General features: G+C 51.4%; 1 protein-coding gene across 1 annotated transcript; it reads right to left on the reverse strand.

Moving 5' to 3' along the window:
- Positions 1-5,774: 5,774 nt before the first annotated feature.
- Positions 5,775-10,645, reverse strand: CLDN19 (claudin 19). Its single transcript, XM_007955559.1, has 5 exons — positions 10,423-10,645; positions 8,809-8,973; positions 8,621-8,705; positions 6,602-6,754; positions 5,775-5,823 (listed from the first exon to the last, which is right to left on the reverse strand). The coding sequence occupies exons 1-5, from the start codon at positions 10,643-10,645 to the stop codon at positions 5,775-5,777; spliced, it is 675 nt and encodes a 224-aa protein (XP_007953750.1).
- Between the last annotated feature and the right edge of the window lie 7,395 nt (positions 10,646-18,040).

The raw sequence follows: 18,040 nt of genomic DNA on the forward strand, positions 1-18,040 counted from the left end.
GTTATTCCTTTTGATGGTATCCCAGAAGAACCTTAGGCTTTATTAATTTTGTTTTGATCTTTTATCTGATTGATCCCTTTTCAAAGATGTACTCAGGTATTTGTCTTCAATCTCATTAATTTTGTCTTCCTTTGATTCAATTCTACTTCTTTGCCCTTTCAATGTGTTATCTATTTCTGAAAATTTAGTATTAATTTTCTGGATTTCTGTCTGTAGATGTTGAATTATATTTAGTTTTCCATTTATTTTGTCATTTTGTTCTTGTATTTTCTCCCAAAATTCTTCTAGGGTTTTGTCTGTGTTTTCTTTAATTCTTTCAGTGTTTTCCTCGATCTGTCTCTCAATCCTTTGAAGACACCTAAATATAATTCTTTCGAATTCCTTATCAGGGAGTTCCAATGCTGCTTCTTCCTCAGGGATGTGTTCTTGATCTGTATCTTGCTCCCTTGTTTCTTCCACTTTAATAATAAAAAGGACAAAAATAATAATAGTAATAATAATTTTAAAACAGACAAAAACAAACAAGCTGAAAAAAAAAATCGTGATAGGGTGGGCAGGGCACCCAGTCTCCGTCCAAGCACACAGACTGGTATGGAATTCCTGCTGGCCCAGAAGGTGGGTGGAAGTGAGGGATGGCTGCACCTCTGTTCACCAAGAGGGTGTGGGGTATAAGAGTAAAAGGGAATGTCACACCTTTCCAATCATAGGCATCCAGAATGTCCTTGTGGTTCCCGACAAGCGGAGCCTGTTCTTAAGTCCCTGGAATCTGGGAGAACGCTGTTGCTTTAAATATCCAAAATGGTTGGTTGAATCAGTTGTAAACATTCAAAATGGCACCCTCCAGACAGGCAAAGTCCACAGCTCAGCCTACCTTCTTCTTCTTCGCTGCTTCCCCTTTTATTCACCAGTCATCAGAGCAGTCCTCTGTGCAGTCCTGGCTAGCAGGGCTGATTTTTAGGCTAATTTTTAGGTCCTACCACCACTTGGCAATATCCAAGCTGTCTGTGCTGTCAGGATCACTGCCAGGCCACAATTCTGTATGTCTCCTTTTTTGGTATTTTCAATCAAATTCTTCTGCTAGTTGCAGTTTAGTCCACTTCTATATCCTTCCTTTCAAAGCTCAGGGGTCCAGGATCATCTTTTGTATCTGTGTTAATTGGTTCCCCTTTTCTTTGTTGAAGAGGGTCTGTGCAGTCTTTCTGCCTATTCCACCATCTTACCAGAACTTTTTTTTTTTTTATTGTGATTTTGTGAAAGTTTACAGAGCAAATTAATTTTCCATACAGCAGTTCATACACATTGTTTCATAACATTGATTGCAATCCCCATAATGCAATAGCTCTCATCCCACTTCCTTCCTGCAATTACCTTTTCCCTGTGTCCTTCTTTCCTATGCATTCCTGACCCCTGAGCTATCTGCCTGTGGTCTCCCATGACTGAATGTTCTAGTGAGTGTACCTGCCTGGTGTACATGTTCACATTATATGCCTGTCTATTGTTTGGCTGGAAGCCACAGGAGTGGTTCAATTCCAGTCCTGAAGGATGATTAAGGACTATAGTCTTGGGGGTTTCACAAGTCTCTATCAAACCAGTAAGCCTGTTTTTTTTGTTGTTATTGTTTGTTTTTGTTTTTTTATGATTTTGAGTTTTGTTCCACATTGTTCTCCTGCTCTATCCAGGATCTGAACTGATCCCTTCTGAGTGGTTGACAGTGGTAGCTGGGCACCAGCTAGTTCTTCTGGTCTCATGGTCATGTAGGCTGAGGTTCCTATGGTCCACTATTCCCTTGGACTAATTGTTTCCATTCTTAAGAGCAAAAGGGGAGTGTTCTCTAGGGTATATTCTGCTTCCAGACTATAAGTTGACATTTTGCAAGAATTCCCTCACTCTTCACTCTTCCTGTTGGCTGACCTATGGATTTTGGAACACAAGACCACGAGAATCTCAAACCTGTCACCTGTTTTACAGATTTTGGACTTGACAGCCACCCGCCCCCTGCCATGAATCTTTTGAGCCAGTTCTTTAAAATAAATCCCTCAATAGACAGACAGATATCTTAGATAGATAACTTGCTCGTTCTGTTTCCCCAGAAAACCCTAAGACAAGTAGCAAGAGTCTCTGGATTATTTATCATTCTTATTTCAAGAAGAGTATATTAAATGATATAACCCACAGATCTCATAGAAGCTCTGGTGGCATAGTGCCTAAGGCATGTGACTGCTAACCAGAATTCTGGTGGTTCAAATCCACCAGCCACTCCTCAGGAGCAATCTACTTCCATAGTGATACTGCCTCAGAAAACCAAGGAGGGGTCGCTATGAGTTGACCCCTCCTACTCGATGGCAATGACTTGAAAGTATAGATCTTAGAGGTATTTTTAAACTTTTAATTTTTTCATTTGCAAACATACACACAGAGTGAGGAGTAGAATGAACCCCCTAAGTACCACTGGCATCTTGCCAATCTTATTTTATACCTTTCTGTTCCTAGAGTATTTTAAAGTAAATCCATTATATCATTTCACTGTGCACCTCTAACAGATAAGGATTTTTAGTAAAACAACCACAATGTCATTATTACAAAATTAACAGCAATTCCTTTATATCATCTAATACTCAGTCCATATTATGCCTATTTCTCAGATACATGTTCTTTGACCCTCTGCAGGCAGTCGGGGAGTTCCCTACTCAGCTGCTCCAGTGCCCCGGATTCAGTCCCTTAGCCGGTCACCTCCTGCTGCTGTGCGGCTTGTGTCTGGGGCTTTCCTTAGGGGCTGAGCACATACATGGTTTCTTCCAAAAACTTATGTTATGGTCTGCCATTTTCATTTTTGGAGAACTCTGTTCACTAATTAACAATGACCAAAGCTTTAAAAACATGCCCTTTGAGTCTGAACCCCACCTTCCTGCATCTCTGTCCAAGACATTGGCCTTGAGGCTAGGACAGTAAACAACAGCCTGGCCAAGAGTCCTGGAAAATTGGCCCGGCCTCTGGTTGGTAGGCCAGGTGACCTTGATGTAGACATTTAAAAGGGGTCTTGTGTGTGTTTGTGTGTGTGGTGTGTGAGAGACTGAGAAATCTAGGAAGAGCTAGAGTTGCTTCAGGGGAAGGCTTAGGGGATCAGACTTCCCAAATTCCTTTGGCTTCTCCAGACATCTCATTCCTAATTCCAGGATCCCACTACCTTTTTTTTTTTCATTGTGGTGAAAATAGACAAACAAAATATACACCAATTCTGCCGTTTCTACATGTACAATTTGGTGACATTGATGACATTCTTCAAGTTGGGCGTCTGCTCTCAATATCCCTTTCCCGTTTCTCACCACCATTAACATCAGCTCCCTGCCCCAAAGCAAAAATTCCCCCTTTCCTCCTCTCTTCCTCCCTGTTAACCACTAATAAATTTTGGTTACTATTTCTCACTTATATCCTATAATTGATACCGTACAGTATTTGTCCTTTGCAAATAATTTCTTTCAACCTGATGTTTTCAAGTTCCATCCATGTTGTGACTCACCACTTTTTAAGTCGTTGTATTAACCGGGCTACGCAGTTCAGCAAGGTGTGTGGTTATATGACTCAACGTTTCCAATGCCTGGCTGCAGGAGAAGGATTTCTACCAACAGAGGAACAGACGAAGCTTGGTCTTGCTCTGCTGTCAGGTGGCTGGCTGCCTTGGGTGGAGCTTGTCTCTCTGAGAGTCCCTCACTGGAGCCCACAAGAAGTCAACATGTTCCATGTTGACATTTTTCTACCAAGTCCCAAGCCTTTAATGGAGCCTGAACTCCAGCAGACAGACGATACATGGTTTCTTGGCCAACTGCTTCATGACCAAAGAGCAAGCATTGCCAGTACCCAGTCTGGGAGGGGAAGAAAGGCCCTTCCAGCCTCGTGTCCCACCCTACTCAGCCAGTGCCACATAGTAGAAACCATCACTGCAACGTCTGATTGCTAGCTTCTAAACTCTGTGTTCGTTAGGCCTCTATTGGCTGCGTGTGACAGGAATTAAACTGAAAATTATTTAAGCAAAAAGGGGCATTTATTGGAAGGACAGATGTGGGCATCTCACAGAACAGCCTAGTCTGAGGAAAGGCAGGATGAGACAGGGCTTCCTCTTCAGTCTTTCCTCATCTCTCTTCTTGTAGTATGTTTCTCCCTCTGCAGCCCTCCTCAGAGTTATAAGAAATGTGGTCTCCAATAGCCCTGAGCTTTGGGCTTCATAGAGGTAGCCCTCAGTGGTGACCACACATTATAGTCACCTGAGAAACTTACAGGAACCCAGATGCCCAGGCCACCCCAGATCAACTAAGTCAGAATCTTGATGATGGGGAAAGCCTGGGCTTCAGCTCCCTTGGTGATTCTAATGTGCATCCAGGGTCAAGAACCACAACATTATAGCTTCAGGCATCCAGAGAGACTCCTGCTTTAGTTCCCATTCATGATTCTAGGGGCAGGAGTCTGATTAACTTTTGGGGGCCAAGCCCCATGGCCAGAGGTTGGACAGGCCATTCAAAATGACCATTCCACAGGTGTCCTTGAGGATGTACAGTGGCCACTAAGGCACAATGCCAAGGGGACAATCTCACAGCAGCTCCTCACTGTTAGCTTTTCTCCTCCCATCCCAACCCTCATTTGGAGTCTGTGGACAGTCTTGTCTGACTTTATTTTGGTCATTTCACCTCTCAGAGTCAAACTGAGGGAGAAGGTTGATTTGGTGATGTGGTGTATGATATGGTCACCAGAGAGGTGATGTGGAAGGCCAGATGGAGCAGGCAGAGGAGGGTGTGGGTGGCCAGGGAGGAGGGACAATTATGGACAACTCTTTCCAGGAGGTCGTTGTGCAGATGGGAGAGAGATAAGGCAGTGACCAGAGACACAGCATCCAGAGAAGACATTTGGGATGGGAGAGACCTGTGCATGTGGGGAAAGGCCAGCACACTCTGGATGAAGGTAACTGAGGAGGAAGTGCCCTGGCCTTGGCGCTGCCTGGGCAAATTTCCTGCATCCCTCTGCGGCCTTTCCCTCTTCTCTACTAAGGGGGTGGTGTCTGGACTTCAAAACCAAAAGCCCTTCCAGCTCTGACCTCTCCTCTGGGTGCAGTCTCAGCAAAGCCTTAGGCTCTTCCCTCCCCACTCAGGGCCAGATGTAACCTAGCCTCAGCTGACCTGGGAGGTGGGGTGCAGCAGAGGCAGAGCTGGGGGCTTCAAGGGCAGTCCTAATGGTGGAAGGTCTTAATGTCCTTTCTCTATTCCTTTCTCCCCTTAGTGAGCTCTTACACAATGTTTCTGTACCCAACTCTGACTGCCAGCACCTAGCTGGAGGATACCCCAAGGACTGTCTCTGCCCTCAGCAGGGGTTCCTAGGGCAGACCAGAGTAGCTGGGGCAGGACTGTGTCCCCCTTCAGCCTGTTCCCAATGCTGGGTTGGGCTTCTAGGGAGCCTCCAGGCATGGCAGGCTCCAACATGGAAGCCTAGGTGCTAAGCCCAAAGCCAGGCTGCAGAGCTTACCTGGGCAGGGAGCAAGAGACCTGTATTCTTTCCTGCTCAGGTTTGAGCGTGCTCTGAAGCCCACCCAACCAACCTTGATCTCTCCATGTTTATGCCCAAGGGCTACAGTGGCCAGCTGTGACCTCTCTGAGGCAGCCCCACCCCAGCCACACCAGGGACAGACCAAACGACACCACACTTGGGACTGGATGCTGACTTCTCTTTCCACAAAAGACCAAACAGTCTGGGTGTGGCAGGGGGATAGGGCCAGGCTGGGGACCTGGACCTTACACACCCAGGGGGCCCTTGGCGGAGGCAGACAATTTAACAACTGGTCTGAAAGTCAAAAAAGAGAAAGCTGGTTAGTGGGGTGGCTGAGGGGTGGCAGGGGCTGAGGTGCTCAGGCCCAGACAGAGGGACTGGCCAGCTCAGTCCTATCTTGGCCCTGCCCTGCCTGGGGCCCCATCCTGGGGGTGACATGGTCTATCTTATCCCTCTGTGTGGGTGTGTATGGCAGCCCTGGGTATACTGGAAAGACCTCTAAACTTGAAGTCAGAGGGACCAGGACAAGTGTCTTGGTCTCTTTGAACCTCTGTTACCTCATGTAAAGTATGGAGACATTCACATCCCTCTCTGCCACCTCCATGGTTTGCTGTGAGGAGTCAGTGAGGGTCAGGGAAACCAAGTTCTCTGCCCACCACGGGCTGCGGTGCTAGGCACTAAAGTCACTTCTACCCTCTGGTGTATCCCCAGAGCCTGGTACACAGTGGACACTCACATACCATCCAGTGAGTAAATAAGTAGACAGGTGAAAGGGATGGCACCTGGGCTGATGCATGTGAACCCACCCGCCTGGTGCTCATGAGGCTGTGCAGGCAGGTCTGAAGGACCTGTTCCTGCACCACGTGTCCAGGCCCCTGCCCCTTTTTGTCTCTCTGAGCGTCTGGGCCGGGGTCCTGAATCTCAGGGTGGATGTCTATGTGGGGGACATGCTGCTCCAAGCCCCAGACTGTGCTCAGGGAACATCCCATGCCCCCCCTGGCCCCAGCTGGAGTGCTGGGCAAGGGAGCCACTGGGCGAGCTGGCTGCCAGGGCAGGCAGGGCTCAGACGTACTCTCGGGCAGCAGCTGAAGGCCCAGGCCGGTAGGGCTGTGGGCTGTTGTTGGACCGCTCGGGCTCTGGGCAGGTACAGCAGAGAAAGGAGCCCCCAAGCATGGCCAGGCCAGCAGAGGCCCAGCCCACAAATAAGGCCGGGCCGAATTCGTACCTGCAACGATAGGCAAGAAGCTGTCAGGTGTGGCTGCACTCAAGGGGAAATGCCCCAGGCCCTCCCTCACCATCCCCCTGACCTCTCAGGGTCCCATTACTCACTCAGGGGCCTCCCCAGCCTCTTCACTGCCAGAGGCAGAGCAGAGTGAGGGGAGGGGAGGTAGGAGGCCTCACAAGCCTCCCGTCTCTCTAGATAAATCAGGATGAAGGCTCAGCCTTCCTCCTCTCCCTGCCCCAGCATCTCAATACCCCTCAGTGGGACCCAAGCCCAGGATGGGCTCTAGTCCCTGTTTTGTGCCACCTTGGGCAGGTCCCTGCTCCTTTCTGGGCCCATTTCCTCATCAGGCTGGTAGAGGGCACATGGGAGGGGTATAAAGCCTTGTCTGGGAAGAGTAGGATAGTTCCCCGCATCCTCCATCTCTCAGTTCCTGTTCAGCCCACAAACCTTTCTGCAGGGTGCCTCGCTGCCTGCTGGGAAAAGCCAGCCTCCTTAGCCTACACTCTGGGCTCTTCCAAAAAGGACTCCACTGACCTTCCCAGCCCTCTGCCATGCCCTGGGGTTCCTACTTGTGTGCCTTTGCACAAGACCTCCCTCCTCTTGGGGTGTCACCTCTCTTCTGTTCCAACTGAGCTCCTCCATCTTCAGGACCTAGTTCAAATGTCACCTCTTGAGGGCTTTCTATAACTACCCCAAGCCTCCCTCCTTGGTGCTGGCTCAGCCTCCTGCTCCAACCACTGACTCTTCACTCATTCAATCCTTGGCTTGTTTGGCTCCCTGGGGGGCACTTTGAGGGCAGAGGGGCATATGATTCCTGTGTCCCCAGTACAGGGATCAAGCCTCATACAGGGCTCCTCCCTTTCTCCCACTCCACAACTGTCTCCTCCAGGAAGCCCTCCTGACTGCGACAGCCCAGCATTTTTTCCCATCCTCCCTTCACCCCAGGGCCAAGGTCTGTAGAGATGTCAAGTCGAGACTATTCCATCCTCTGCTCCTGGCTGGGCTGAGGAAGGGCCTAGGCCCTTGAAAAGCCCTCTGTCCTGCCCCCATGCCCTTAATCTTACAGGTCCTATCCATTCTAATCTCCTAAATTATCTCTCAACCTGTTCATCCTCTATCTCTACTGCTACCTCCCTGGCTCCAAGCCTTCTTGTGGAGACTTTTGCAACTGCTCCCTTACTGGTTTCACCAAACTTCACAGCATAACCAGAGGGACTGCCAGCTGCCTCCCACCCCCAGGACAAGGAGCCACTTTCTTCCTAGGGCAACAAGGCCCAGCACTATCCACTCTGATTCACTTCCCCAACCTCCCCTCTCTGAAGTAAATGCTGCATCCTGCAGGAAGCCAGGCCAGCCCTGCTGCCACCAGCAAAAATAATAACTAAGGTGTATTGTGCACTGTCCAATGGGCCAGCACTGTGCTAAATTCCTCAATGCATCATCTCATTGAACCCTAACCCCCCCCACACACACATACACACATACCCCAGTAGTTTACAGGGGAAGAAACCAAGCACAAAAAGATTAAGTAATTTGCCCAGGCCACACAGTCAGTACCTACAGAGCCAGGATTTTAACCTAGAGCCAGGATGCTTCACCCTCACCACTCCACCTCCATGGGGAGTTCCTGCTACCTGTGGGTGCCCACCACTGGCCTCTTGCCCCTTCCAGGGCCCAGCCACATCTCACCTGGCTCCCCACTCCAGAGAGCTTCTCAATGACATCACCAGGGTCCTCCCCCTGCTTCCCCCCACCAACTGCCCCATGCAGGTCTAGCTCTTAGATGATAGCTGGACAAAGGCCAGTGGAGGTGGAGCAAGGAGATCTAGCCTGTCCCCCTGGCCCAAGCCATGCCCTGGCACTCACCTGGCATTGACAGGTGTGCTCGGATTGAAAAACTCCTGGGTCACCAGGGTGGCATACCACGAGACAGCCGTCAATGTGCAGAGACCTAAAGACAAAGGAGGGGGAGTTCAGTTCTGCTCTGGCCCTGGCCATCCAGGGCTGGGACTGCCTGCCATGGGCAAGATGGAGAATAAGACAGGGACACTCACCCGCTAGGAGGAAGAGGGCGCCCCCAGAGATGGCCACGCGGCCCTTGGCGATGGGGTTGCTGTCTCCAACCCGTGTGCACTTCATACCAACCACACTGAGGACCATGGCCACAAAGCCCAGGAGCACAGCCACTACCATCAGTGCTCGTGCTGACTGGATGTGACCTGTGGTGGGCGAGAGGGCACTGAGTGAGCTGTCCACTTTGAGAAGTGGGGGAAGGGCACCTCAGGGATGGGTCTGAGGTGGGAGGAGCCCCACCAGGGAAGGGGCTTGAGCAGGAGCTGGACTAGAGGTCAGACCCCTGCAGGTGAGGAGATAGTGAGCCTCCCCCGCCCAGTGTGACAACAGGGTGAATGCGAACAGGGCTGTGGGGGGCAGGGGCGGTGAGAGTCTCCTTCACAGTTAACACCATTTTTCACTCCCATTTGTGGACAATTTGGGTCAGGGAGGCATAGTTTAAGTTGTCTCTCTTTTGATACTTTCTAGCCTGGGGACTCCCACTTGGGCCTGGCCTGCTTCTCTCCCAAGCAGTTGTGGCAGCTCCTCCCGGGGCCCTTGTGGATTCAGCAGAAGGAAGAGCTGAGGATGTCTGAGGCAGAGCTCAGCCCAGTCTGGCCTCTGTCAAAAACCCTTCCCCTCAGCCATCTGACTTTCATCAGCTTCCTCTCTTCCCCTTGATTTACCCACACCCACCTACTGTGTGCCTACTGTGTGTAGGTGCTGGGATTAGCCCTAGGCCCTGTGGGTCCTTGAGGGAGGCCTGAGGGCCTGCCTGTGACAGGTGCAGCTGGGGCATGTGACAGCAGCCCCGGCTCAGGCTGCCTGTGGGGCCCTGAGCAGGGTGAGGATGGGTTGGCCTCCCTATAGCAGGGTTAGAGGCTGCAGTGAGGCCTGTCTCAACTCCACACCCTGGGAGGAGAGGGGCCTGTGTACCCAAGTGTGCGCGTGTGTGTGTATGTGTGTGTGTGCTCATGCTACCTGGGTGGCAGGACTGGTGAGTAGGTGGTGTACCCAAGTGTGTGTCTGTGTACAGAGGATGGGAGAGGTGGGGGGCAGGGTCTTCACTGAGCATTTCTGAGTGCCCAACTCTCTTCTCACCCAATCCGACCAAAGCCCTGTGAAGGTCTTAGTACCCCCCTTACTGATGGGGACAGGGGGACATAAAAAGGCTTAGAGACTTGTTCAAGGTTAGAGTGGCAGAGCAGGAATCTGGCTGCCAGGCTCTAGAGCCCCTGCCCATGGCAAGGCACCAGGCTGGCCTGGGTATTTTAATGTATACAGGGGTGGTGGTGGGGGCGGGGAGTGTGGTGGGGCAGACTGGAGAGCAGAGCCCAAAGCTGATGCAGAATTTGAGGAAAGCTGACCTTCCTGTACCCTGTATTCCATCCCTCAACCCAAATAGCTGAGGCCCACCATCCAGGGTGGCTCACTACCTCACCTTCCCAAACAGCCCACCACCCAGGGTGGCCATCTACCCACCCCCACCAGCCAGCCGAGACCCACCATCCAGGGCGCCCCACCCCCAGCCAGCCGAGACCCACCATCTAGGGCGCCCCACCCCCAGCTGGCCAAGGCCCACCATCTAGGGTGCCTCCTGCCTGCCCCCAGCCTACCGTCCAGGGCGAGCAGCGAGTCGTAGAGCTTGCACTGCACCTGCCCTGTGCTCTGGGAAGCACAGGACATCCAGAGCCCTTCATAGAGGCCCACAGCGGTGATAATGGCGTCACCTGCATAGGAGGACTGCTTCCACTGTGGCAGGGCCGTGCTGGCGATGATGCCTACCCAGCCACCCAGGGCCAGGAAGTAGCCCAGGAGCTGGAGGCCCGAGTTGGCCATGGCCCAGGGGAGAGGGCCGGGGGTCCCAGGGCTCAGAGTTGGGCCAGGGTCCCTGGGAAGGCCAGGATCATAGCAGGGTGAGAGGGGCAGGGGGCTGCGGGTGAGTGGCCAGAGGCAGAGAAGAAAAGGTGGTAGCAGCAGTGGCTGGCAGCAGCAGCAAGAGCAGCAGCTCTGGGCTCCAGAATGCCGGGGGAGGCCCAGGCGCTGGAAAAGGCCAGGGCCCGCCCACAGCAGCAGCCTAAGCCAGGGCTGGGTCCCCAGTAAAGCTCAGATCCAGCCCCTGGGGGTGGGAGGTGGGGCCCATGGCCCAGGTGGGTACCCCTGCCCCTGCCCCTGCCTTCAGGGATACAGAAGGGAGAGGCTGGGAGGAGTGACCCTGCTGGTCCTCAGAGCCTTTCTGTCCAGGGAAACCCCTTGAGGAACTTGATTCAAATGCCCTGAAATTCTCATCAGCCCCACCCCAAGCTCAAGCCATGAGATGGCGTACTTTACTCTTTAGAGGCTGATCTCACCCTTGGGGTTTTCTGTCCTCTGACTTTTAGAACAGAGAGGATAAGGAATTACAGTTTGCAGCAGGTAAGACCAGAGATAGATCTCAGAGAACTTTTTGTCAAGGGCTCTGAGGCCAGCTGTGGAGACTGGGCTGGGAAGAGGGTGTTAGGATGAGGGTACTAGGGTACCTGGGGGCCATGACTATCAGGAACAGGGGAGGTCAGACCAGAAGACATGTCCTGTAGGGTCTGTTTGAGATCTGGGGCCCCCTCAAGGTTGGGCCACACTGGCTGCCGGCCAACAAGGGGCCTGATAGGGAGGTGGAGAGATAGCACCAATCTGGCATTAGCCTGAAGGCTCATTGCTTAATCCCCTTGCTGGCTGGCTTAGCAGCTCCTGCTGGGACCTGGGGCACCGTGGCCCTGGCCCCCAGCTCTAGGACAGCCTGGCAGGGAACAACAGCCTCTGCACATTCCTGGGGTTCAGGCTGCCCCCTCTTAGCTTCCCCAACTCCCCCGTCTCTCCCGAAACCCAGCTCCGCCTTGGAAGCAGGGGAATGTTTAACTCTCCTCTACTTCATTAGCAATCCCCTCACGTTCAGCCCCCTGGCTCCCTGGCCTGGGTGCAGGAGGAATGTCACAACCCTGCTCCCACTGTTGCAGCCCCACGGCCACCCCCTCTGTCCCCAGCAGCCCACCCACCGTTCCTGGGCTGCACTGGGGGAAGGCAGGGTCCAGTGCGGACCCAGCCCCTCCCCCTCCCCCACAGCCCAGCCCTTTTCTCCAGGGACAAGTCCCCAGCCTGCTCCCTCACATTCTTCACGTGGCTATGCAAACGAGAGTGTGCCAGGCACTGCTCAGACAATGGCAGCCCTGTGTGCCCGCCCATGGCGTGGGCCCCTGGTATGGCCTGCAGCTCCGGTGGGGGCTAGGGGAGTGGGCTGCCCTCCGATCGGTCAAGGGTGGGTGCTGTTTGGCCTGTGCTCCCCCAGTTCTGTACTCTGGGCCCCTCTGAGGGAAGGATAACCAAAGCCACATGGATCTGTGGACATACACACCTGTTTCCCAGGATGGCCTGTCGGTCCCAAAAGCAAATGGGGTCTAGAACAGGTATAGAGAAACCAGCTCTGAGTTCAAATTCTTCTGCAACAGTCACTGACAAGATAGTATGCTGAGGGGGAGTAGGTACAGAATGACACAGGACTACTGTGGGCCCAGTAAGGACCCCGTGCCTATGGTGATTTTTACATACTAATTCACCGAATCCTCAGGGCAGCCCTGCAAGGAAAACCAAAAACCCAAGCCCACTGCCATCAAGTCGATTCTGATTCATAGTGACCACTATAGGAAAGAGTAGAACTGTCCCATAGGGTTTCCAAGGCTGTTAACTCTTTACAGAAGCAGACTGCCTCATTCTTCCAGAGTGGCTGGTGGGTTCGAACTGCTGACCTAGTTAGCAGCCCAATGCTTTAAACATTGCTACCAAGAGTTTCCTAGGTCTCCCTTCAAGGTAGGCAGACCCTTTTACAGATAAGAAAACGAGCTGAGGGAGGTAGCTTGGCCCGAGGTAGGAAGTGCAGGGGAGGGCTTCCCACTCATATCTGGGGGCCCCTACTGCCTTTCGGGAGGTGTCAGGGGGCGCAGTCATACATGAGACCCAGAGGTGACAGGCACCTGAGTGACTGTGGAGCTTCGGTTTCCTCTCCTCTAACGGGACAGCCACTTCACGGGGTTGGGATGACTTTAAACTCATTATCGTCTGTGGGAAGGCAGGGCACCCTGCAAGCGGTGGCCACTTTCAAATCAAAAAACAATCTCACTGCCATCGAGTTGGTTCCGACTCGTAGTGACCCCCATTGGGTTTCTGAAGCGGTAAATCTTTTTTTTTTTTTTTTTAATTTTATTTTATTTAGATTTGGGTGAAGATTTATAGAGCAAATTCACTCTCGATACAGCAGTTCACATATACTTTGTCTCATGTCATTGACCACAGTTTACCACAATGCAACAGCTCCCCTCCAATTTCCTCCCCAAGGTACCACTTCCCAGTGTCCATCCCTCCATACTCTCCTGCCCCCTAAGCTGTCTCCCTGTGCATAAGGTGCTGAAGCAGTAAATCTTTACGTAAGTAGATCGCCCCATTTTCCTTCTGCAGAACAGTTGGTAGGTTTGAACTGCCAACCTTCTGGTTAGCAGTCAAATGCCTTAGGCACTGTGCCACCAGAGCTCCTTTGGTGGCCACTTCCAAAAAACCAAACTCACCGCCATTGAGTTGATTCCGACTCAACAGCAAACCCCGCTGGGTTTCCAAGGCTGTAAGTCTTTACAAAAGCAGTCTGTCCTATCTTTCTTCCACAGAGCAGCTGGTGGCTTTGAACCACTGACCGTCTGGTTAGCAGCCAAATGTCTTAACCACTGCACCACCAGAGCTCCTTGGTGGCCATTTAGCACACGTTATTCCCTAAAGGGCTGAGATTCTCTCCCTTCCCAGCTTGAGCCTTGGCATGTTCCTTTTCCCTGCCTTCTGCAGGAGCTTGCTCTGTAAGGAAGATCCAGGGGTCATCATCCCTGGTCTCAAGGAGGACGGGGATCAACTCCCTGTGTTCTGGAGCCTCACTATCCTCAGCACAACCCAGAAACAAGGGTCAGAGCCACACAGGCCCTCAGAGACTGCAACCCCCCTGTTGACAAGTGAGCAATAGGAGAAGAGAAGTGAGCTGCTTAGTTATACCTTCTCCTCAGGGCCAAGGTCTCTGGCTCTGAGGCCCTGTGGGCATCGGGGTACCTGCTGGGCTTCTCAGTCCTGAGAGCTGTTTTGTGATCTGGAACAATGCTCTCATCTTCCTCGGAGGCCCTTCTGTTTATCCCATCTCTTTGTGATCTGAGGTTTTGAGTCTGTTCTGCCAAAGTCACCTCTTACTCATGAGGTAGGCCCTCACGGATGCGCCAAAGCCTTTTGGAATTCAGATCCGTTCCCCTCCCGGTACAGCCCCCAGCGTGGTATAGCTTCTCCATCCAGGGCACATCCCAGCCCTGGTGCTTTCCCCGCTTCCCCTCCAGTGCAGCCCAGTGACTCCCAGGCATGCAGGGACATCAGAAGGCCCAGGGTCCCTCCCCAACCTCCCACAGGAGCTAACTGTAAACTGCTCTGGGGTGTCACACTTCACCGGAAAGTGCTTTCACATACATGACAAGCAGCCCAGGGTTCTCTCTGTAGCTCTGCCACTGAAAAGCTGTGTGACATTCAGCAAGTTCCCTAGCTTCCCTGAGCCTGGTTCCTGTAATGTAGGGATGTAATATAATTTTCTATAATGCAGAATATCTACCATGTGCTGGCCAGGTGCTTGTCGTCGTCTTCTTTTTTAATTGTGATTTGGGTGAAAGTTGACAAAGCAAATTCATTTTCCATACAGTAGTTCACATACATTTTGTTTCATGACATTGATTGCTATCTCCATAATGTAACAGCTCTCTTCCTACTTCTTCCCTATGGTGACCTTTTCCCTGTGTCCTTTCCTATGCATTTCTGCCCTCTGAGCTGCTTCTCTGTGCAAATACTGCCTTTCTGATCTGATGGTTGATTGTACTAAGGAGTGTACCCACCTGGTGTAATGTTAAACTTATAAGCCTATAGTTTGGCTGGAAACCCCAGGAGTGAGTTCAATTCCAGGCCCGAAGGGTGATTAGGGGCCACAGTCTCAGGGGTCTCACCAGGTTCTACCAGACTAGTAACCCTGGTCTTTTTTTTTTTTTCCCCAATTTTGAGTTTTGTTCCACATTGTTCTCCCACTCTGTGCAGGATCTCTGCCCAGGTGCTTTCTGAGCAGCCTCTCAATCATCCTGAGGGGGAAGGACTGTTGGTCCACTTGACTGGTAAGGAAACATACCTGCTGAAAGTCATACAATTCTTAGTGGTGGAAGTGTCTCATCCGGCTCAGTATATGGGTAAAACTCAAGCTCTTTCCATTCAATTCCTCAGCCCCTTGGCTGTACAGTGAGTCACCAGACAGGACATGGGAGATCAGTAATGATAAAGGGAGTAAAAGGAGCCCTGGTGGTGCAGTGATTAAGGTGCTCGCCCGCTAACTGAAAGGTCAGCGGTTGGACTCCACCAGGAGAAAGATGTGGCAGTCCACTTCCGTAAAGATCTACAGCCTTGGAAATCCTATGGGGCAATTCTACTCTTTGTTAAAGGGCTGTTATATGAGTCAGAGCCGACTTGATGACAGTGGGTTTGCTTTGCGCCAGCTCGACTTGCGTACTCCCTCTGGCACACTAACATGTGGTACCATCTCCCAGCTTGAAAACAAATCCTTGATTTCACAAGCTTCCTTCCAGCTTCTCATTTTTCTGCTTCCCTTTAGAGCTTAGCCCCTGAAGAGAGCAGTCCAGACCATCACCCCATCACCCCATCACCCTTACTCTCTTGCCATTCTCATGTGAACTCACTCCTGCCTGCTTTTCCCCACACCACCTCACCAAATCGTCTCGGGCCATAGTTCCCAGTAGTCTCCATGCCGCCAAACCTAAAGGCTGACTCTTAGTTATTCTGCCCAACATCTCAGCAGCATCTGACACAGCCGTTCCCTCCCTCTCTGAAAAGCTCTCATTGGCTTCCAGGACACCACTCCTGGCTCCACCTTCCCTCATGGCCGCTGCTCCCCTCTTCCAGTCCTCCAATCGCTCAGCCACGCTCAGTCTCCTGACTCCTCCTATATTTACACTCATCTTCATCTCTTGGCTCTGAATATCATCTGCATGCTGATGAGGACTCCCAAGGTTACTCCTAGGAGTACCTGGACCTCTCCCTGTACTCCAGAATCATACACCTGACTACACATTTCCAGGTGGATGTCTAATAGGCTTCTTAAACATATCTAAAATCAAACTCCTGATTTTCACACCCCACCAACCAACCCCTCTATAGTCTTAGGCAGTATTTTTTTTCCAACTGCTTCAGCTGGAGTCCTTTTTGGTGTTTTCTCACATCCCACATCCAAGCCACCAGCAACTCCTGTTTGCTCTCTGACCTTTGTCACTATCATGACTGCCAGCACCCTGATCCAACCCATCTTCAACTCTTTCCTGGATAACTACAGAAGCCTCCTTACTGGTCTGATCTCTATTCTTGCCCCCATAGCCTATTCTTCACGAAAATTATTCAGTGAGGCTTTTAAAATGTTAACTCAGATGCTGTCATTCCTCTGCTCAAATACCTTCAAGGATTCCTGTCTCACTGACTAAAAGCCCAAGTCCTCCCAATGGCTGACAAGGCCCATAGACCTGACTTCATATGGCTCTGGCTTGCCCACCCTGCACCATCATGCTGGCCTTCTTGCCATCTCTCCCACATCAGGACCTTGCTTTATTTTCTGCCTCAAAGGCTCCTCTCTCAGGCTCTGCAGGCTTGTACCCTCACTTTCTCCAGGTCTTTGCTATGAAGTTCTTATTAAAGGTCTTTATGTTATTGGTAGCTCCCACCAAGCTGCCCCCAACTTACGGAGGCCCCACACACTGGGATCTGACCATGCCAATTCATAAGCTTTTCATTGGCTGATTTTTGGAAGTAGATCACCAGACCTTTCTTCCTAGTCTGTCTTGGTCTGAAAGCTCCAGTAAAACCTGTTCATCATTATAGCAACACGCAAGCCTCCCCTGACAGAAAGTTGCAGGCTACACTGGATGTGCATTGGCTGAGAATCAAACCCAGGTCTCCCTCAAAGGTGACAATTCTACCAGTGAACCACTACTGCCCTCTATTAGTGGTCTTACCATAAATAAAAAAGCAATCCTTCCCTGGCATTCCCATTCTCTCTTATCTGCACTTTTCATAGCATTTTTCACTATATGACACACAAGATTATATACGTACGTATACACACACACTCACACACATACATAACTTATTATCTGCCTCCCCTACAGAAATAAAAGCTGCATGAGGGTAGGGGCTTGTTTTGTTCACTGCCATATTCCCAGCACCTGGCTCACAGCTTGTGCTTAATAAATAAATACTGGTTGAAAAATAAATGTTGAAAAGCTATTCAGTGTGCAGGTTCCTAAATTCACTATCCTATAGCCTCTTAAGCACAGCAAGCAAGATGGGTACAAGGGATGTGGCCTGAGGAGCCGAACCTCCAATCCTGCTTTTTCTGGCTCTTAGAGGTGTGTGTCTGGACACGGAGGCCCTGAGGTCAGACAGCAGAGCAGGAAGCATGTGGCTGATTGCGGGGGGGACACATGTCGGAGCACTGCTGAGAAGGATTAGTCATAATCCCTACTACTTAGCCAGACTGCTCCAGTTCCCAAGTGCTAGCACATTCAGTATTGCATCTGGGCCACACAACTGCCCCAGAAGGTGGGCAGAACAAGGATTACAATCACCACTGTAAGGTGGCAGCCCTAAGGTTAAGTGACTGGTCTGAAGATGTCCAGTGAGTGGCACAGCCGGGCCCTGAGCTGGGACCCTCACACTGTGCTGCCAGTCCATGCTGCCTGGACTCATTCTGATCAAGTGAGACTCCTGTGCAGAATGGGTATATTTCCACTCTCTGAACAAACTACCAAGTAAAAAAACCCACAAATCTTTTATTTTTCAGTTGTTTACCCCAGATACTTAAATACAGCACCACTGTCATGGGGCTGCCTGTGTAGGCCCCCTGGGGGTGGCTCTGGGTCTGCGTCCCGAGCCCTCAGCCAGATCCATGGGGGGTGGGCTCTCCTGTCATGTCCACTCCCAGAGCAGTAGCACCAGGCAGACAGCTGTGAGCAGGGTCCCCTCAGCTGGGCACCAGATGTGAGTTACCCACTGTTCCACGGTCCCAAGGGGCTGGCCACTCCTTGATGCAAGACAGAGTACCTCTTCATGGGTCTCCTCACTCATGCAGGTATGATGTGGACATTG

The sequence above is a fragment of the Orycteropus afer genome, unplaced genomic scaffold, assembly GCF_000298275.1.
Source record: "Orycteropus afer afer isolate SDZICR_OR568_19922 unplaced genomic scaffold, OryAfe1.0 scaffold00510, whole genome shotgun sequence".
Taxonomy (NCBI): domain Eukaryota; kingdom Metazoa; phylum Chordata; class Mammalia; order Tubulidentata; family Orycteropodidae; genus Orycteropus; species Orycteropus afer.